This window comes from Fistularia commersonii, chromosome 6, assembly GCF_037954325.1.
Source record: "Fistularia commersonii isolate RoL2024-O1a breed Wild chromosome 6, RoL_Fcom_v1.0, whole genome shotgun sequence".
NCBI lineage: Eukaryota > Metazoa > Chordata > Actinopteri > Syngnathiformes > Fistulariidae > Fistularia > Fistularia commersonii.
In genome coordinates this window covers 409,717-428,707 of record NC_141289.1, presented here as the reverse complement: position 1 = coordinate 428,707, position 18,991 = coordinate 409,717, and the positions used below count along the sequence as shown (strand labels likewise).

Here is an 18,991-nt window from a genome sequence, read left to right as displayed (position 1 = left end):
GAGGACGTGGAACGGAGTCAAAACCAGAAGACCTTCTGAGGAGGACGTCAGGCCCTCGGGGGCGGGGCCAGACCCGGTCAGGTGACCTACTTGTGCAGGAACTCGATGATCTTCTCCTTGGTGCGAAGCTGCGGCAGCGTGAACTTCTCCTGGCCCTTCTCGAAGTACTTCAGGGTGGGGAACCCGGAGATCTTGAAGCGGTCGCCCGCCATCTTGTGCACGGTGGCGTCCACGGCGGCCAGCACGCCGGGGCTCTGCAACACACACACACACACACACACACCTGAAGATCAGCAACGTGGGCTTCATGGACCAGTGGGTGGAGAAGGTGAGAAGGTGAAGGCCGGGCAGATGTTCCTTCACACACCTCTGCTCCTTTGTTGAGGATCTCTGCAGCTTCATCGTACTCGGGCTTCATCTTCTTGCAGTGGCCACACCCTGGACACACACACACACACACACACACACACACACTGATGTCACCTTCTGGTGCATGACTTCAGATTCCAAAACAAGTGAGGGAGGAGAACATCAGGGTGGAGGTCCCTCAAACATGGTGGACCTCTGACAGTTACCGCAGAAACAGGGGGACGGAACCTGCTGGAAACACTCTGGACGCGTGCGTGTGTGTGTGTGTGTGTGTGTGTGTGTCTCCAAGTTATTAAATGATGTAAACATTGAGAGGTCATGTTCTTCTCTGGATGTTTGAAGCTTCTCCTGGTCTCTCAGTGAGAGGTGGAGGTGGTGTCTGAAGGTGGAGCTCCACCGGCAGGTCCATAACATCTGATCGTCACGTTCAGGTCTTTCCTTCTCCTCGCCGTGAAGAAGCTCCTCCTCCTGGACCTCCAAGCCCCGCCTCCCACCCGACCCTGCCACGCCATTGGCCGATACACAATCACGACGGTCCAATCAGGCGGCGGCCAGAGCCTCCACTGGGTTCCACGTCGGGCTGATGGCGCCGACCAATGGAAGTGTGTATTATCATGTAACAACACACACACACACACACACACACACACACACACACACACACCCTTCTGGGGGACGCCTGGAGCTTAGAGGAGATGAATCATCTCCCGGCTCCGCTGAGGGGCGGAGCCTCCAGACGGCAGCGGCCAGAACATCTCAGCTCCTAAATTAAAGACAGGACCAACACAGACTGCACGGGAGCGTGTGTGTGTGTGTGTGTGTGTGTGTGTGTGTGTGTGTGTGTGTGTGTGTGTGTGTGTGTGTGTGCGCGCGCACTCATAACTCACACCCTGATCCACTCACTCCGACCCGACAGACCTTATTAATCCTCACGAACGGAGTAAATTAAGAAGGATAAACATTTAAAGAGTGGCTGTAATGACTGCAAACCACACACACACACACACACACACACACACACACACACACACACACACACACACACACAAACACACACACACAAGCACACACACACACACACACACAAAGTCATATTCTGAAGAGTGTCTGTGGGTGTGGTTGTTTTTCCAAAGCTAAAGCAGGGTGACCGTGTGTGTGTGTGTGTGTGTGTGTGTGTGTGTGTGTGTGTGTTCTTCACAAACAAACTCGTCACGTCTCAGGACGTGAAGAAGGTGAGGTTTCACCAAACTGGACTGTCTGAGAGCCTGTAGGGGTGAGATGACGGGAGAGTGTGATGATGGAGTGATACTGGGGAAGTGTGATTCAAGGAGGAGTGAAATGATGAAAGAGTGAGACGATGGAGGAGTGACGTGGGAAGTTGGGATAATGGAGTGTATTAATGGAGGAGTGTGATAACAGGGGGTGTACTAATGGAGTGAGATAATGGGGGAGGGCAACAATGGTGGAGTGAGATCATGGAGGAGTGAGATGATGGAGGAGTGCCATAGTGGGGGAGTGTACTGATGGAGGAGTGAGATGATGGAGGAGTGCGATGAAGTGATACAGAGGAAGTGTGATTAAGGGAGGAGTGAGATGATGAAAGAGTGAGACGATGGAGGAGTGACATGGGAAGTTGGAATAATGGAGTTTACTAATGGAGGAGTGAGATGATGGAGGAGTGAGATGATGAGCTCCATCAAGAAATAAACTAACTGTGTGTAACTAGTTACCAGCTAGCTGAAAGGCTAACGATATTAGCTAAGGATGCAGCTAGAGAGGGAGGTCATCGTGGTGTGGCGATGCTAAGCTAGCAGCTCACAGGTCAGAGCGCCCCCTGCTGGACAAACCAGGAGGTGGATGTGAGCAGAAGCTGAAGGAGAACCTGAGCTGGAGGACATTCATCTCCACCTGACAGCATGCCATTAGCAGGGGGCTGTTTACAGAGTGTGTGTGTGTGTGTGTGTGTGTGTGTGTGTGTGTGTGTGTGTGTGACAAAAAGGTATGATATATAATTTTGTGCAACAAATACTTTTGTCATGTTGTGAAATATGAGTTTCATATGAGTCCAGATATTAAGTGTGTGTGTGTGTGTGTGTGTGTGTGTGTGTGTGTATGTGTGTGTGTGTGTGTTAGTGCAGCAGGTTGCCCTTGATATGTCTGTGTGTGTTTGTCTGTGTCTGTGTTTTGTCTGTGTGATTTTCTGTGTGTGTGTGTGTGTGTGTGTGTGTGTGTGTAGGCTTGTTGTCGGGACAGACTGCCCTTGGTGTGTTTGTGTGTGCTTGAGTGTGTATATGTGTGTGTGTGTGTGTGTGTGTGTGTGTGTGGGCGTGCTGCTGCCTCCGCAGGCAGGTCAAGTGCAGGGCAGAGCGTGTGTGTGTGTGTGTGTGTGTGTGTGTGTTAAACCCCGACCTGATATTCACCGGCGGTGACAAACAGATTGAAATAATCCCAGCGGGTTCCAGATAATCTGAGGTTCTCCTGAGGAGAACCACCATCACCTCCTCAGATCTTGGCTGGATCAGCGTGTTCTCTGGAGAGTTCTACAGGAGGTTGGATCCAGAACATCAGGACACCTAAACATGCGCCGGTCCACATGTCACTTCCTGCTTCTGCCTGATTGGACATCAACACCCTGCACCTATCCAGGTTCCACCTCCATGCAGGTTCTAGCCTCCTGCAAGCTCCATGTCAGAGAACAGGACTAAATCCTTAATCCAGCTGTTCCACTCCATGGAACCCAGGAGAACCCAGGAGAACCCAGGAGAACTCCACCAGGATCTGGCTGATAGAACATGGCGGAGCTACAAAGTTGTGTGTCACAGCAGACAGACGGGGCGTGAAGGAGCATGAAGGAACATGACATCCAGCCTTATGGGAACCATGAACCATCCTGAGTGTGTGTGTGTGTGTGTGTGTGTGTGTGTGTGTGTGTGTGCACTGAGCGTGACACTGCTGCGAGTCACCTGTCCAAATAAAGGCTCCAGCTGAGCGAACCTGAGATGTTCCTCTTTCAGCGACCCTGAAGGCACCACCACAGCGCAGCCTGACATGACCGTGCAGCGTTAGCACGTTAGCACGTTAGCACGATGGCCACTCGAACGGAGAGCGACAGACCTTAGAGACTCCCAGAGACCTTAGGAGGCCTCGGGGTTTCCAACGTTCCACGGTGGAACCGTAGTGGGACATGGTTGGTCAGCGGGGGGACCCGCCCACGTTTCCATGGCAACACCAGTCCGTCACACTTGAACGCCACAAGGAGCCTGACCGGGTCGCAGCCAGTTAGCTCCGCCTCCTGAGGCTTCAGGCTCCGCCCACTTTCGCCAGGACTGTTTATGATGGACTGGTGTCGCTTTAAAAAAATGGGATGTTTCCATGGCAACACCAGTCCATCTAGCTTGACAGCAGTCAGTAAGCTCCGCCTCCTGGGGCGCCAGGCTCCGCCCACATTCATCTCAACACTAGTTTATGATGGACTGGTGAAAAAATGGGATGTTACCATGGCGACACCAGTCCATCCAGCAAGACAGCAAAGGGTCTGTGAGTTAGCTCCGCCTCCTGGAGCTTCAGGCTCCGCCCACATTCACCTTAACCTCGGTTCAAGTGTGATGGATTGATGTCGCCATGAATACAGGGTATGTTTCCATGGCGACAGCGGTTCTTCAAGGCTCATGTGAACAGTTAGCTCCGCCTCCTTGGGCTTCAGGCTCCGCCCACATTCGCCACAACGTTTCATGATGGACTGGTGTCGCTATTTGAGAAACGGGACGTTTCCATGGCGACACCAGTCCCACTGGCTCGACAGCAGAGTCACAGAGTTAGCCCCGCCTCCTGGGGCTTCAGGCTCCGCCCCCACATTGACCTCCCAGGTCCAGCAGAAGGCGAACCCGAGGCTCACAGAGCCCCCTCCCTCCCAGGACCTCCTGGGAGCACCCAGACCTTCAGGAGGACCAAAGAGAAGCTCTGCTGACACCTGTGGACCAGCCTGGAGCTCCGGCCTGCTTTTTCTTGTTTTCTTCCACTAGAGTGGAGAAAACTATCCGTTGCCGTGACGGCGAGCCTGGGAGGAGGGGGTTGGATGACGCCAGACCGGCTCTTATTTCCAAGGGACCTTCAGGAGATGTTTAGAGGATGAGATCTTCAGGCCCGGCGTCCCCTCCTGAACCTCTACCGGAGAGCTTCGGACGTTCTCTCGTCACGGATCGCGAGGAAGCGGCGAGACGGCTTCACTTACAGGGAGCGTAGAACATGAGCAGGACCGAGGGGTGCTCCTCCAGGAAGACCTCCAAGGTCTCGTCGGTCAGGTGGAACACGGCCGAGTCCGTCTCCGGCCAGGGAACCTCGGGAACCTTGGGCTGGACGGGCCGGGGGCTGCAGGGAGGAGACACCAGTGGGACACCAGAAGAACCACCAGGACCAGAAGAAGAGGAGAAGGTGTGGACCTCGTCCAGCGGAGATGTAATTCACTTCAAATCAGACGCAGATGTGGCTGCAGTTCCATCCAACGTGACACACACACACACACACACACACACACACACACACACACACACACACACACACACACACACATCTGGATCCAAGCAGCCCCGCCTTGATGACATCACAGTTATTGGCTGCCGGTACCGAGTGGACACACACACACACACACACACACACACACACACACACACACACACACATTCCCCTCTGGTGTTTTGCAACCCTCCGAGAATGTCTGCGTGGAACCCCGGAACCCGCCGGGCCACCGGAACCGAGACTTGAGCGAAGAACATCACGTTCTTCTGCAGATGTTTCCCTCAAGGTAACATCTGCCTGGAGGTCCTAGTGGAGGTCGTGTCCTCTGCACTGAGGTCCTCCAGCTTCTCCAGCGCTAGCTAGCGCACGCAGGCGGCCGCTATGTTAGCCCGATAGGCGGAGTCAGCTGATCGGTGATGGAACCAGGAGGTTCTCCTCCAGGTTCCACCTCCTCGTTCCAACCACGACTCCACCGCCCACACAGGCAAAGCTGTTAGCCTCCGTTAGCCTCTGTTAGCCTCCATTAGCTGGCTAGCAAACAGCTCCTCAAGAGCACGACTGAACATTGGCAACATGAGGAGCTCCATGGATGGAGAACATTCACTTCTGTGTTGATTGTCTCCAGATTGAAGGAGGTGGAGGAGAAGGAGGTGTAGCATCCCTTGCCTCCTCCAGCAGTAAAACTCCAGGGGCTTTCAGGAGAAGGTCCAGGGTTCACTATGACCCGACCCCTGCCTGTCAGGACGGTCCCGCAAAGGAGATGCTAAATAGAGGGCGGAGGTGCGAGAGGGTGGAGGTCCACCCGCAGAAGGTACTCACTTCTTGATCCAGTCCAGGATGTCCTTGGCCGTGGCGCCGTAGTTCTCATAGTGGTGCAGGAACCGTCCCTTCCTGGAGACACGAGAACCTGTGAGAACTTCATGCGGGCACGTCTGATCCAGTTATTCTATCCATCCACTGTCTGTGGAGCTTCTCCTGGACTCACGGTGGAGACGGTGGGGTTTGACCTCAGACCGGTCAATCACACAACCATTCACCCTCTCATTCACACCTTCTTCCAGTGAGGAGGCCTCAGTGAGTCACGGAGAACATGGAGAACCCAAGCAGGAGAAGATGGAGAACCCACAGGGAGAAGAGCGCGGTGAGAACATGCAGAGCCAACATGTAGCCTTCACACGGATGTTCTCCATGTTCTCCTGCATGGGGTTCCACAGGGTTCTCCGGGTTCCTCCCACAGTCTAGTCAGATGCAGGTGGTTCTTTGGAGACCCTACATTGTCCAGACGTGTGAATGAGAAGATGAATGCTCGAGGTTAAGCCCCGCCCCTCAGGCCATCCCAGCATGGATAGGCTCCGCCCCCACTGCGCCCTGAGCGGCATTAAGATTGAACACATGAATGTTTCATGACCCAAACAAAGTGTGTGTGTGTGTGTGTGTGTGTGTGTGTGGCAACACCCCTCCTCCACCTGCCAACCCAAGGGGTTGAAAGCAGGAGATACCTCCACTAGCTCTGATGCTAATTTAGCCGAAACTGATTAGCTGCTATTTAGCACCGCAGTGCTCGTTATGGAAATCAATGGGCTCAGGCGGTCATTAGCTAGTTCTGTGCCGACGCTAATGCGTCCCCTCCCTCGCTCAGAGGCCGGCGTCACACACACACACACACACACACACACACACACACAAAGCCTGACGGACCAGAGGTATTTAATCAGTCCCAGTCTAATTAAAGGGCCGGAGCGGACGGAGGGTTTAATACTGAAATGGAGTGATAAATCTGAGACGGCGGGAAGAGGAGGATGTGTAAGATATACCGCCACGCACAATATGGCCGCTTGGCGAGGAGCGGGCTAACTGACGCTATCAACCGCACGGCACGACGCAACCCCCCGTCTCCGTGTTTGAACTTCCTGGCAGGATGATTAACTGAGTCCATCAGATTAGCCGTCAAATGATCTCCCGCAAGCAATTAGCAGGCGGCGGCGGCTTCGGCGGGTTCCGAGAGCGGGTTCTCAAAGAGGTGCCCTTCAAGAACCCGCGGAAGAGGCCGGCCATTGTACGCTCTTCACAGAGCGCTAGTGACGGCGCCATCCAGGAAGCAGAGCTTCAGTACTCGTGAGGTCAAGGTTCAAGTAGCCTACATGTAGCCACCTAGACCTACAGTGCGCTATTTGGATTTGAGGTGAAGTAGCGTGGTTAGCGGCTAACACCTAGCCTAAATGTAGCCACTTAGACCTACAGTGCGCTATTTGGATTTGAGGTGAAGTAGCGTGGTTAGCGGCTAACACCTAGCCTAAATGTAGCCACATTGACCTACAGTGTGCTATTTGCATTTGTGGTGAGTTAGCGTGGTTAGCAGCAATCACCTCGCCTACATGTAGCCACACAGACCTACAGTGCGCTATTTGGATTTGTGGTGAGTTAGCGTGGTGAGTGGCTAACACCTAGCCTACATGTAGCCACATAGACCTACAGTGCGCTATTTGGATTTGTGGTGAGGTAGCGTGGTTAGCGGCTAACACCTAGCCTACATATAGCCACCTGGACGTACAGTGTAGTTTGCGACGGAGTGTCACAAAATTGCGCTTATTGCATTATCTATGAGTTAGCGTAGTTAGCAGGTAACACCTAGCCACCTGCATCCCCAGTGTAGGCGGGGCTTCATAAATACAATTACGATATTTGCATTTTCGGCGAGTTAGCGTAGTTAGCATCTAACACCTAGCCTACATGTAGCCACCTGGACGTCCAGTGTAGTTTGCGACAGAGCGTCACAAATTCAATAGTGCTTATTGTATTTTCAGTGAGTTAGCATGGTTAGCGTCCCCCACTGAAATACGACCCTTTGGCTATGACCATATAAGGCGCACCAGCTATTTTGTCTTATTTTGGGGTGCGTCTGCCTGCTGGCTGACCTCCCGCCGCCCCTCCACCCCACATGGTTCCAGTTTTTCTGGGGCGTTCACTTGTAGTCGGGAAGCTTTTCAGGAAGGAGTGACTCGAGGTCGCGCAAACAAATCTTTGCAATAGAGGGGTGTGATGCACTCCGTGTGTGTGTGTGTGTGTGTGTGTGTGTGTGTGTGTGATAATACACCCGGACACCAGGAACATCCTTGACCCCCCCTCCCTCCCTCCCCCCTCGTTCAAAGGGGTAAAACTGGAGAAAGTTTCTCCTGAGTGGAAGTGAGCCGTGGACCTTGAAGGCCACCTCTGCACGCAGTAATTTCCCCTGCAATCCTGTCTGCAGGCGTGAAGGAAAATAAAAAGAGGAGGGGAGGTTGGCGTTTGAAGTCGCCCCCCCGTCTGATGTTCCCTTGGAAGTGAAGACGGCGCCCGAAGTGAGACGGATGAGCCTCCACTTACTCGAAGTAGCAGAAGGTCGGGTAGCCTTTGACGGCGAACTCCTGCTTCAGGCCGTCAAACTCCGCCGGATGCACGTTCATCCCCGCCAGCACCTGCGGGCGTCCAGAAGGGAGGGGCCGTCACCATCAGACGGCGCCCAAATAAAGACGGATGTTGGCGGGCGCCAACAGGTGGCGTGCATGCTGATGACCCGCTCGTAATGGAGAAATATCACCTCCCTGATTGACTTTCACTTTCCCTTTTTAGCGTCGACCACAAACGGGACGTTTGCTTTGGCGAGGGAGGGCGACTGCCGCCGCCGCCGCCGCCGCCGCCATAATGTATGACTTCCACGTGTCGGACCGCCATGTTTGCCTGCGGCTGATCCCGCACGCCCCAGTATTAGTGTGGCAGGTGACGGACCAGGACTCGCTCCTGTCGCTTCTTCTTCATTTTAAAAGGCATCAACTGACATCAACCACATCCTGGGCTACCCGTGGTCCACCGGCCTGGTTTGGAAGGGAATCAAGTCCAACAGACCCAGTTCCTTGACCAGCCCGGTTTGGACCAGGACCCCCGTCCAATACCTGCAACCAGTGTGGTTCCGGTGCAGGACCCTGGTCCGACACCTACATCCTGGTGGTCCACCAGCATGGTTCTGGTCCAGAATCTGAGTCTGGCAGATCAGAGTTGTCCACCAGCCCGGTTTTGACCTGTAACCGAGTCCTTCACCCACATCCTGGGCTACCTGTGGTCCACGGACCCAGGTCCTCCACCAGCATGGTTCTGGACCAGGAGCCTAGTCCAACACCCACAACCTGGTGGTCCACCTGCCTGCTTCCAGGGAACCGTCAGGTCTTCAAACGGTGGTGCTGAGAAGAGCCCAGATCCAGACCTCCCTGACCCTGAGGGCCAACGGCCAACCTCAGCCTGCCCTGTGACCCGTCCGTCTGGAGCTTCTGCCTCAGTTTCCTCGAGGTCCCCTGCCGGTCCCGGTCCAGAAGGGCCCGGTCCGGTCCCGGCGTCGCACTCGGAGGCCTTGCTGATGCTGGGCTTTTCAAAATAAAACGACACTTCCTTGGCAGCCGGACTCCCGGACAACGGAGAACGTCTGCTTTTATTTCCTACAAAAGCCCTTTTTTTTTTTCCTCCCGGTTCCCCATCGATTCAGGTTCTGTCGTGGCGCTGGAACTGTTCCACCCGCGCTGAAATATCTTCTCCTCCTGACGCTCAAATAAAATTGCGCGATTAATCAAAATCAGAACTGGAGCCGGCGCTTCTCAAGCCGCCGGACTGTTAAAGTGAAATATTTGGTCTCCTCCAGACTGCCCCCTCGCGCCGCGTCCCCGTGGAAACACACTGGATCGCTTCCCGCCGCCGGACCCGGGCCCAGGCCTCGGACCCGGGCCCAGGCCTCGGACCCGGGCCCAGGCCTCGGACCCGGCTCATCACAGGGCCGGTCCGAGCCGCAGAAACACTGGGGGGTCGCGACCTGGACGGGAGTCAATAAAGGGAATATTGGAACCTTCTGGACGGACTTCCAGGGAACTCTATCAACAGGACCCACGAGGGCAGGAAGCGGGAAGCTGCCCGAGGTTTGGAACCACAGCCGGCGATCAGACCGGGACCGTTAGCCTTCATGCTAACCCGCAAGCTCCTAGCACACCCTGGCAGCTGGTGGATCAACATCCAGTGGAGGATCTAGAGGACGGGCGGACTCACGTATCTGCCCTTGGCCTCGGTGGCCGCCTGCTGGAAGACGGGCTGCATCCTCTTACAGACTCCACACCCTGGACACAAAGATGGGCCGATCAATTTCCTGATCAATTAGCATTTGTTTTGAAGGACCTTCAGCCGATCAAACCGGAGGAGGACCTTCGTCATTCCTTTCCTCCATCGATCATCTAGAAACAAGTATCTACTCACACGGAGCGTAGAACATCATGAGAACCGGCCTCTCTTCCCTCTTCAGCAGCTTCCTGAAGTCCTGGAGGAGAAGAGCAGGATTGAAGCGCGAGTCGTGCGCGGAAGTTTCAAGAACTTCAAGAACGGCACAAAACATGTATGTCCGCAGGAATTTAAGAGACGGCGATTGACGGGAGCTCCGGGATGACGTTCGATGACAGCGGGTGGACAGAGGAGAGCGTGATGTTCTCCACATGGCCTCCAGCCCATGGAATCTGCTCTTCATGTGGTGTTTGTGAAGTTCTTGAAGTCACGCCCTGCCCTCCTGGAAGGAGAAGGTTCTCACGGCCGGCACTTACTCTCTCCGTTTCTATGTGGACGACGTCCTTGGCCTCTGGGTTCTCCTCCCACAGAGGGGGGCCTGAGGGGTCCTTCAAGAACGCCACCATGGACTGGAAGGGGGGACGAAAGAGCGGAATGAGGAACGTGAAAAAACAAAAACATCAAACACTCTCCCAGCATCCATCAGGTCCCAGCTCACGTTCTCACAAACATCTTCACTTCCGTTCTCAAAGGCACTAAATTTAGTTCCAACGGAGAACTCCGTCTGCCAGATGGACCTCCGACGGCCATAGGAGGTCCCACAACTAGGGGACGCTAGGCCTGGTTCAAGATGTTCTGGTCAGGAGAGGGGCCTGGGACTGAAGGCCCTCACCGCTTAGGACTTTAATATCGTTCAATCATTATCTGCACAGTGCCTACCTGCACTCAGGGTGGCCTACCCCTGCTGTGATTGGGTGAGAGGTGGAGTTCATCCTGGATCCACCACAGGGTCACGTATGGAGACAAACAACCGTTCACCCTCTACATCCACACCGCCTGATACTCCAGGTGTCTGATTTCTCCCAAACATACCGGGACTTTCACAAGCACACAAGGACAGCGGGAACCCTGCAGGTCCAGCTCCAACTCCACTCCGTTCATAGATTCAGACGGAGGAAGTCGGTCTCCGGCGGGGTGACACTTCAAAATAAACGCACATAAGTGTGTGAAGGTCTTGGCCACTAACCTTGAAGGAGGCGGGTCTGTTGTACTCGGTGTGGAATGTACCATCTCTGGAAGAGACCAGGGGAGCGCAGTCAGAGAACATCCCATGTGGAACTACCCTGCAGGCGGACATCATCGGGCCACTCACTTGTAATGCAGGAGCTCGTTCCCGCTGCTCTTGGCACTCAGGTCCACCTTCAGCTTCTTACAGAGCTTCCGGCCCTCCGATTCCCTGCCAATAACATGGGAGCAGAAGCAACAAGGAGAGGTCTTTGGCTTCAATCTCATGTTCTAGTTCTAACCCGGTGAGGACCGAATGGGCCGATGGGACACCACAACTCCCGGTGGGTCTTCCAGAGTCGGTCTCGAACGAGTTGAGGCCAAGCATACCGGCTGCTCCGGGGGTTCCATAAGGAAGCCACTGCAGTCCATGTACTTTCTATGCAGATGACACGCCGCTGTTGGCTACTGCTGTTTTAACCCCCTGGATTATCAGCCACGATTCAGATCAGACTTCAAGTTGTACCTTTTACGTATTATGTATAAAAACTACTTCAAAACCACAGACGTGACTCAGCGAGGGTGACTCAGTTTTGTCTGAACTCGCTGAAGAACCCCAGAGGGGCTTGAGCTGACTGAACACTCAGCAGCTCTCTGGATCTGAACCAGGAAGAGATACCAGGCCAGCTCGACGTCTCTTCTACTTGTCTGCGACAGAAAACTGCTCTGACCTTTGACCCTCCAGGCTCTCTTTTTCTTCATAGCTTTTAGCTTATTATCATCGCAATCGTTGGCTGTTAAACGTCCTCTGGTTATACATTAGAGGCGTAAACACCTCCTTCTCTTCATCTACATTGCTTTCCAGAGCACGCTATGGAACCAACTTCCGAAAAAGGTCAGAACAGCAGGATCGCTGCCCATCTTCCGCCGTGAGCTGAAAACATACCTCTTCACCAAGCACTAGGCTACAAATCGCACTCCCCTTCCCCCCCCAAAAAAAAGATACAAAGAAATGAATGTATGTATGTAAATGGTTCTGAGATGGCTATTTGGTAAAGTGGTCACTTCTGACTTCCGACTACTGGTACTTTGGCTCTTCGGAGACTGGATCGCACTTTTTGGGAGTCGCTCTGGATAAAAGCGTCTGCCAAATAACTGGAACGTAATGCTATCGAAGCAAAATATGAACTGTCCGGGGTCCAAATCCTTGGAAAAGGCGGAGTTCCCTCTTCGGGTCAAGCGGAGGAGATGGAGTACCAGGAGAATGGAGCGGTGAAGGATCTGGACTAACTGGTGGATTTCTGTTCCCACCCTGACCTCTGCGCAGGAGCTGTGGGTAGGGACCCAAAGAGTTTCCTCCTCGGGGTGTCCGGGCCCTTGAAAGAACTTCCGCCATCCAGGAGGTGCTTAGAGAGCTGCTGCTGAGGAGCCACAGTAGGTGGGTCAGGTATCTCCTTGTGGTGCACTCTAGACGCCTCCCCGCTGAGGTGTTCTGGTGGAAGTCCCACCAGGAGGAGACCCGGGACTACGTGCAGGGACCAGGTCTCTGAGCTGGACTGGCAATGCCTCTGGATTCAGAGCTGGAACGAGTGTCCAGGGAAAGGGAAGTCTGGGCCTCTCTTCTCAAGCTGCTGGCCAAGAGATCCCACCCCAGATGAACAGCAGAGGGTGGCCCCATGCGGCGCGCTCATGCTAACCCACTCTTCAGCCAACCTAATTGTGACAACGTTTGGCCTCCGTCAGACGGACCTCGCTCCACAGACCAGGCCTCCCGCTGCTGTTTGTTTACTCCAACCTCCATCTGCGGTGACAACAAATATTATACGCGCAGCATCTTCCTCTTCTGTGGGGGTTTTATTTCTGTCGTTTCCAAAAAAGAAAAGATCCTTGTTGGAAAGCAAATAAATATGCATGGCGCCGCCCACACACACTTCACCCTGCGCCGCAACCAGATCCAGGTTCTCCTCCTCCCGTAATTAGATACAGCCGACGCATCCGTTCACAGACGGCGCTAACGGCTTCGGCCGAAGGCGCCCGCTAACGCGGATCCGACGGGCCGCCGCTAGATTACATCTGCGGGAGGCGGCGAGGCTCGGGAGGGAACGCAGGGGTGTCCTCGGGCGAGGAGTCTGCTCGCGGTGCCATATTTGCTAACTCAGGAGGGCAGATGGCGGCGCAGGAGGAGCAGGTGTGACCTCGGTGACCTCCAGCCGCCGTGCTCCTCAGACACCGGAGCGGTGGATTCGGTCACCGGAGACCTTTGAATCTCAACCCGCTCGTTCAGCACATTCGCCTCGGCTCTTCAGGAAGGCGGATGTTGAATGGTGAGCAAAGGAGTTCCTCTTGTTTCAACGCTAAAAACCCGAGCTTTTTGTCCCCGTTTCATAATTCATACACCTCATCGTTGATGTATCTGCCGGCCTCCCGCCCTGCAGAGGGGCGGCCTCCCCCAAAAGGTTCGAGGTTCAGGTCCCCGTTTCGGGAATACCGGGATTCATTGGTCAAAGACAAATAAGTGCAAACCGAGTTGACTGATGTTCCATCTCAAGTCCTCGGGTCCAAGTCGAGCGGCTTCCTGCCGCCGACGCTTTTGCGGTATCACTCTGCGTCCGGCTTCCTGAGTCTTCTGCAGGGACACCATGTTCCCCTCCGGACTTTAAATGAAGGTTCATCTGGAATTAACCCTTCGCCTGGGCAAAGGTTCCCTGCAACGCACTGAGAAGAAGCAGGTCCCTTCTCTTCACGGGGATCAATTATCCTCCTCCCACCCATCAGGACCAGTGTCTAAACATACTTCAGGTCTGTCCTACATCTCCATAGGAACCAGAGGCTCCTCTGCCCACTTCCTGTATGACATCACCCCCCCCCCCACCCCCCCCCCCCCCCCCCCCCCGGTGGATCCCGGCTGGCCGACAGCGAGTCCCTGTCATCTGTTCACAGCGTGTCGCTCTGGCCTTGGCCGCCCTCTCCGTTGGCAGTGCTGACCATTCTCACGCTGTGATGATATGCGCCTCCCCTTGCCTTCCCCCCGCCTTCCCCTTGCCTTCCCCCCGCCTTCCCCTTGCCTTCCCCCGCCGCGCGCCGCCAAAGCTGGAGCTTCAATTTGGCGGGGGTCCATCTGAGACGGCGCAGGAATAATATGCCAAACAGCCCAAAGCTGCACTACAGCGGCTGGCAGAGGATGGATGAGTCCCGGCGTGATGAAGCCACTCCGTCCATCTTCCCTGGCAGGAGCCTGGCTCAGGAAGATGAAGAGGAGGAGGAGGCGGCGCAATGACACCGTAACCTCCTCTGCAATCCCCACTTCCACTTAAGAGTCTGACTCTTTTTTAAAGACTTTTATGCTAATTCATTATTGAACCCTTGACACCAGACGCGCCGGTGGAGACCCGGTGTCCTCGTCCGAGGACCAGGGGTCTTTCTAAGCATCCCTCCACCGCTCTCCGAGGAGATCGCACCGCCTCCTTTGATTCCCTGCGAGAACCCTTTCATTTCTGTCTGGTGTTTGGAGAGCAAAGGGGAATTCTGTCGCTCCAGAGAGGGGACAGGAGGCGACATCTGCTCCCCTTGAAGGACCGTCAAGACCAAGAGGCCTACAGGGGCACGTCAAAGAAGGGGTACATAGGGTGGACAAATGCCATCGGCTCATGCGGGTGGTGAAGGGGTCAACCAAGGAGAACCCTTCCCGGCAGGGGGCGCTCCGACCCTACACGCTACTCTACTCAACCGCCCAGTTGGTCGAGTTCTAATTTCCCATCCCCGGTTGGACCGAGTACCCTCGGGTCCTCCAAGTGAAAGTACGGTCCTCTCCAAATAGTACATAGATAGTTACTTTTTAAAGACTTCATGTGAAAGAACTACTTTGGTTAAAGTACACCGGATATGTAGGCCATCATACTTCAACTGCCAACCTCTTTGGTACAGCATGTTGCATAACGAGGACTGTTAAGGAACTTGTGCGGGAAACTGTGGTCTACAGAAAAGGAAGAAGTCCTTTGCTTCTGATGGGGATGTGACTTACGTCGGAGAAGGGGGTGTAAATTGTGCGCGTGGGGTTACAATAAACACAGAAGTAATGCGTGCATGAGCACGCCGCAGGTATCCCAGATCTACCGCGAGTGTCGTCAAAGAGCAGAGAGCAAGGTGATGGATTGTTCTAATCTATTTGTGATGGGGGGGGGGGGGGGGGGGGGGGGGCTGCCCCCGCCATGTTCTGCAGAGCTGCTATAGTGTCTCCACCTTCGTCAGATTGAAGCCACCTGTCAGGATCTCGCCGCTGAGAGGCAGGAAACGGAGCGTCGTCCAGCAGAGGGTTCCCTGCTCGCTGTACCGGAGAAGAAGCACAACAGGAGGTGACCGAGCTCCTGGTCAGAGGGAACGGGAAGGACACCGATGCCCCCGTGAGGGAGCCGGGGACTCCAGGCAGATGGCGGTGCAGGGGAAGAGTTAACCGCCCAGCTGCCGGCGCCAGGCCGTGGGTTGCAAGGGGAGGAGTTTCCTCGCCATTGGTGACATGTATGCTCCTGAGCCATCATGGAGTCAAATATCCCCACCCCCCCCACCGCCAACCCGGGGTATCCTATCCCACCTCGTCATGGAAAGTGATGCTCATTCGAGAACCTCGAACAAAAGATGGGGCGCCAGATCTATTTCCCTGAAAATCCCCGACCCTTCAAAATAAAAGCCTTCACTTTTACTCGTGTTTTTTGCAGATCATTTGTAGATGTCCTACTGGCCTTCGGCGACTTGAAAAGAAAGAACTCGAGACCGTTTTTGCACAAACGTGAAAATCAGCTTAAGTAGATGTCCGAGGGGATGTTCGGAACAGCCTCCCGTGCTAAGCTAACCAGGCTAACGATGACAGTCACAGCGGTACTCAAAATAGCTTCTGGTGAACTCTGGGGTCCCTTCAAGGTATGTCACGTTCGAGCAAGACGATCAGGATGTCAACCAACAACCGGAGGGGTTTAAGACAGCGGGCTAGCTTGCTAACTGCAGCGCCGTCATGAAGGTCAGGTGACTCACCCACAGTTGACCCAGGCGATGGTCCCCTGGCCCTTCACCGTCTGGGCCACCTCCGACAGCAGCTTCAGGCGGGAGTCTCCAGACGTGGCTGCAGACAGAGACGGCAGACCAATCAGCTTCAAGGCCGCGGCGGGTAAGATAAGCTCTACAACCCCCTGCCGAGGTTGTCCACAGACTAGACGGTGAAGGTGTAGAGTTACAGAAGACCAGTATCAACCACGGAAGAGACACCGGGAGGGTGGAGGCCCCTCTGGTGCCTCTGACCCCATGAGTTCAGGGAGATGAAGTTACATCAGCTTCCAGCATCCAGCAACAAGGTGAGGGAGCAGGAGACACAAGGCCAGGATGGGGAGGAAGATCTACCATCATCTAGGGGGAGGTGCCTCCAGGCTACCGCCCCACCCGGACCTCCGGGGAGATGAAGAATGCAGCGTGTCATCAGGAAAGCGGTGTTTTGTCTTCTGGATCTGGTTCCCGGGCAGAACCGGAATGCTAATATTATGGCGGGTCCAGGACAAACAAACCGGAGAACCCGGAGGAGACCAGAAGGGGTGGAAACTGGAGAGGAAAAATAAATGGTGGATTTGTGGACGGAGAGGTCTGATGATCTTCGTTCTGCTCTTACAGGCCGGTCGTCTGCAGACCGAAATTCTGGGACGGAAGAATTTCACATCCCCAGGGGGCGGGATTATGGAGGTGGATCAGCTTCTCCACTCTGTTCGTCCAGGAAGGACCTCCATCTCTCAAACCTTCATCAGGCTGGCCTTGTTGAGACCAAGGCAAGTGTGCATCTCAGGAGCATACCAGCTGCTCCAGGGGTTCCACAAGGAAGCTGCTGTGGTCCACTAAATGTTCTAACCACATGCAGAGAAGGCCTGGCTTGATCTCGCCATGGTTCTTCACCAAAGAGGTCAGCAGATCCGACCGGTCGGGCGTTCGTTTGGTCCACTGGGAAGCCTGAAATAGAATCCCTCAAAGTGTTGGTGATCTCCTGCCGCTGGACCTGAAGGTCGGGTCCAACCCCTGGAGAATCACGGCACCGGCCACAACCGCTAACATCACAAACAGAAGAAGCTCTTCTGGTGGCCCAGAACGTTGCGAACCCATCAGGGAGCAGACGGGCCACCACGGTTCCTCAGGGTGGATGCTCTGCCCAACACTGTGCCAGGAGATCCAAGTCCAGATGATCCTGATGCTGATCCAGGAGGACATCTAGAGGAGCACCAACACCTCGGTCGTCCGCCCGTCATGGAGATTGACGGGCAGACGACGTGAAGCATCCTGGGGGAGGTCTTCAGAGAAGGTCTGTTAGCATCGTGCTGCTGCCGCCTGATTGGTCGAAGCTTGAGTTATGAGCCTGCGGCTTACTGGGGGATAATATAGTGCCTTCATAATGGAGCTCGCAGAAGGTCCTGGTCCAGCCTGACCACAGACGGGACAGAGGTGAGAGCTTCCTCACCACTGCAAGAAGGTCCGTGTCCAACGCAAAACCCTGCCGTGTGGAGTCTCCACCTTCTCCCCATGTCTGCATGGGTTCCTCCAGGTTCTCCGGGTTCCTCACACAGTCCAAAGACACACAGGAGGTTCTTTGGAGAGCCTGGTGTGAACGGTTCCATGTCTCCACGTGTGATGGATCCAGGGTGACCTCCTCCACTGTCCTCAATCATCTTCTGACAATGGATTGACCTCCAATACCTTGGTCTTGCTAGCTTCTACAAAATTCTTGCCATGTTGGTCGTTCCTGGGCCAGGGTGTGTGTGTGTGTGTGTGTGTGTGTGTGTGTGTGCGTGTGTGTGTCCAGTCTCACCTGTCTTGGTGTACAGCACCAGAACGTTGGTCCTCGTTCTGATCAGCTTCTTGAAGTCCTTGTGGTCACTGATCTTCTCGATGAGGGGGGACACCTTTACCGCCTGCAGCGCCGGCAGCACCCACGCCTTAACACACACACACACACACACACACACACACACACACACACACACACACACACACGGTGTTAGTAATTAGCTTAGCAGCGAGCACCGAAGCAGGTCAAGTTCTGAAAGCCTCTGAGGAGAAAATGAGGTCCTGCTCATTATTTTCCATCTGGATATGGATCTAATAGAACCGAGGTTCCTTAAGGTTCCTGAAAGTTACACACACACACACACACACACACACACACACACACACACACACACACACACACACACACACACACACACACACACACACACACACACACACCGCTGCCGCTCAGCTGAGATGTTGAGGTCCACCTGACCTGGTTGGGGTTTAGCATGCAGATGTACAGAAGCTGCACAGAAGAACCATGAGAATGTCCAGAACATCAGCGTCCTTTAGAAGGTGTTGTGGCTGCAAGTGTTAGCCTGGTTAGCTTAGCACGACTCCATCCCTGCAGCTCAGGTTAAGGAGCTCGTAAATGCTAACTCTCGCAAAGGTTCACGTATGCTAACGTCCAACAGGGAACGTCGCGTTGACATCTTTATGACTGCTGCTGCCGTCAGTGTTAACCTGGCTAGCTTAGCACGCGTGGCAAACTTATCCCCGCAGCTCAGAGTAACGACGACGCTCACGCCTCACCTATCACACGTCTGACAGGAACCATGGCAGTGACATCTGGACTCAAACTCCTCCAGCTGTCACTGTTAGCCTAGTTAGCTTAGCACAAAAGGCAGTCATCTCCACAGCTAAGATTAACAACTTGTTAACGCGCCAACTATCACGTGTTCATGCACGCAAAAGCAGTGACATCTGGACTCACCTCCTCTGATTTATCAGTACTAGT

At 54.5% G+C, this 18,991-nt stretch overlaps 1 protein-coding gene across 1 annotated transcript in view; it reads right to left on the bottom strand.

The window, feature by feature from the left end:
• Positions 1 to 18,991, bottom strand: part of pdia5 (protein disulfide isomerase family A, member 5) — a 32,317-nt gene that overhangs the window by 8,031 nt on the left and 5,295 nt on the right. Inside the window, exons 2-13 of the mRNA XM_086147580.1 lie at positions 18,011 to 18,137; positions 16,204 to 16,291; positions 11,327 to 11,410; positions 11,201 to 11,246; positions 10,491 to 10,583; positions 10,153 to 10,213; positions 9,949 to 10,016; positions 8,248 to 8,339; positions 5,704 to 5,775; positions 4,601 to 4,737; positions 368 to 438; positions 91 to 254 (exon numbers count right to left, since the gene is read on the bottom strand). Of these exons, the coding sequence (XP_086003706.1) occupies positions 91 to 254; positions 368 to 438; positions 4,601 to 4,737; positions 5,704 to 5,775; positions 8,248 to 8,339; positions 9,949 to 10,016; positions 10,153 to 10,213; positions 10,491 to 10,583; positions 11,201 to 11,246; positions 11,327 to 11,410; positions 16,204 to 16,291; positions 18,011 to 18,137 (1,103 nt within the window). The remainder of the gene's footprint in view (positions 1 to 90; positions 255 to 367; positions 439 to 4,600; positions 4,738 to 5,703; positions 5,776 to 8,247; positions 8,340 to 9,948; positions 10,017 to 10,152; positions 10,214 to 10,490; positions 10,584 to 11,200; positions 11,247 to 11,326; positions 11,411 to 16,203; positions 16,292 to 18,010; positions 18,138 to 18,991) is intronic.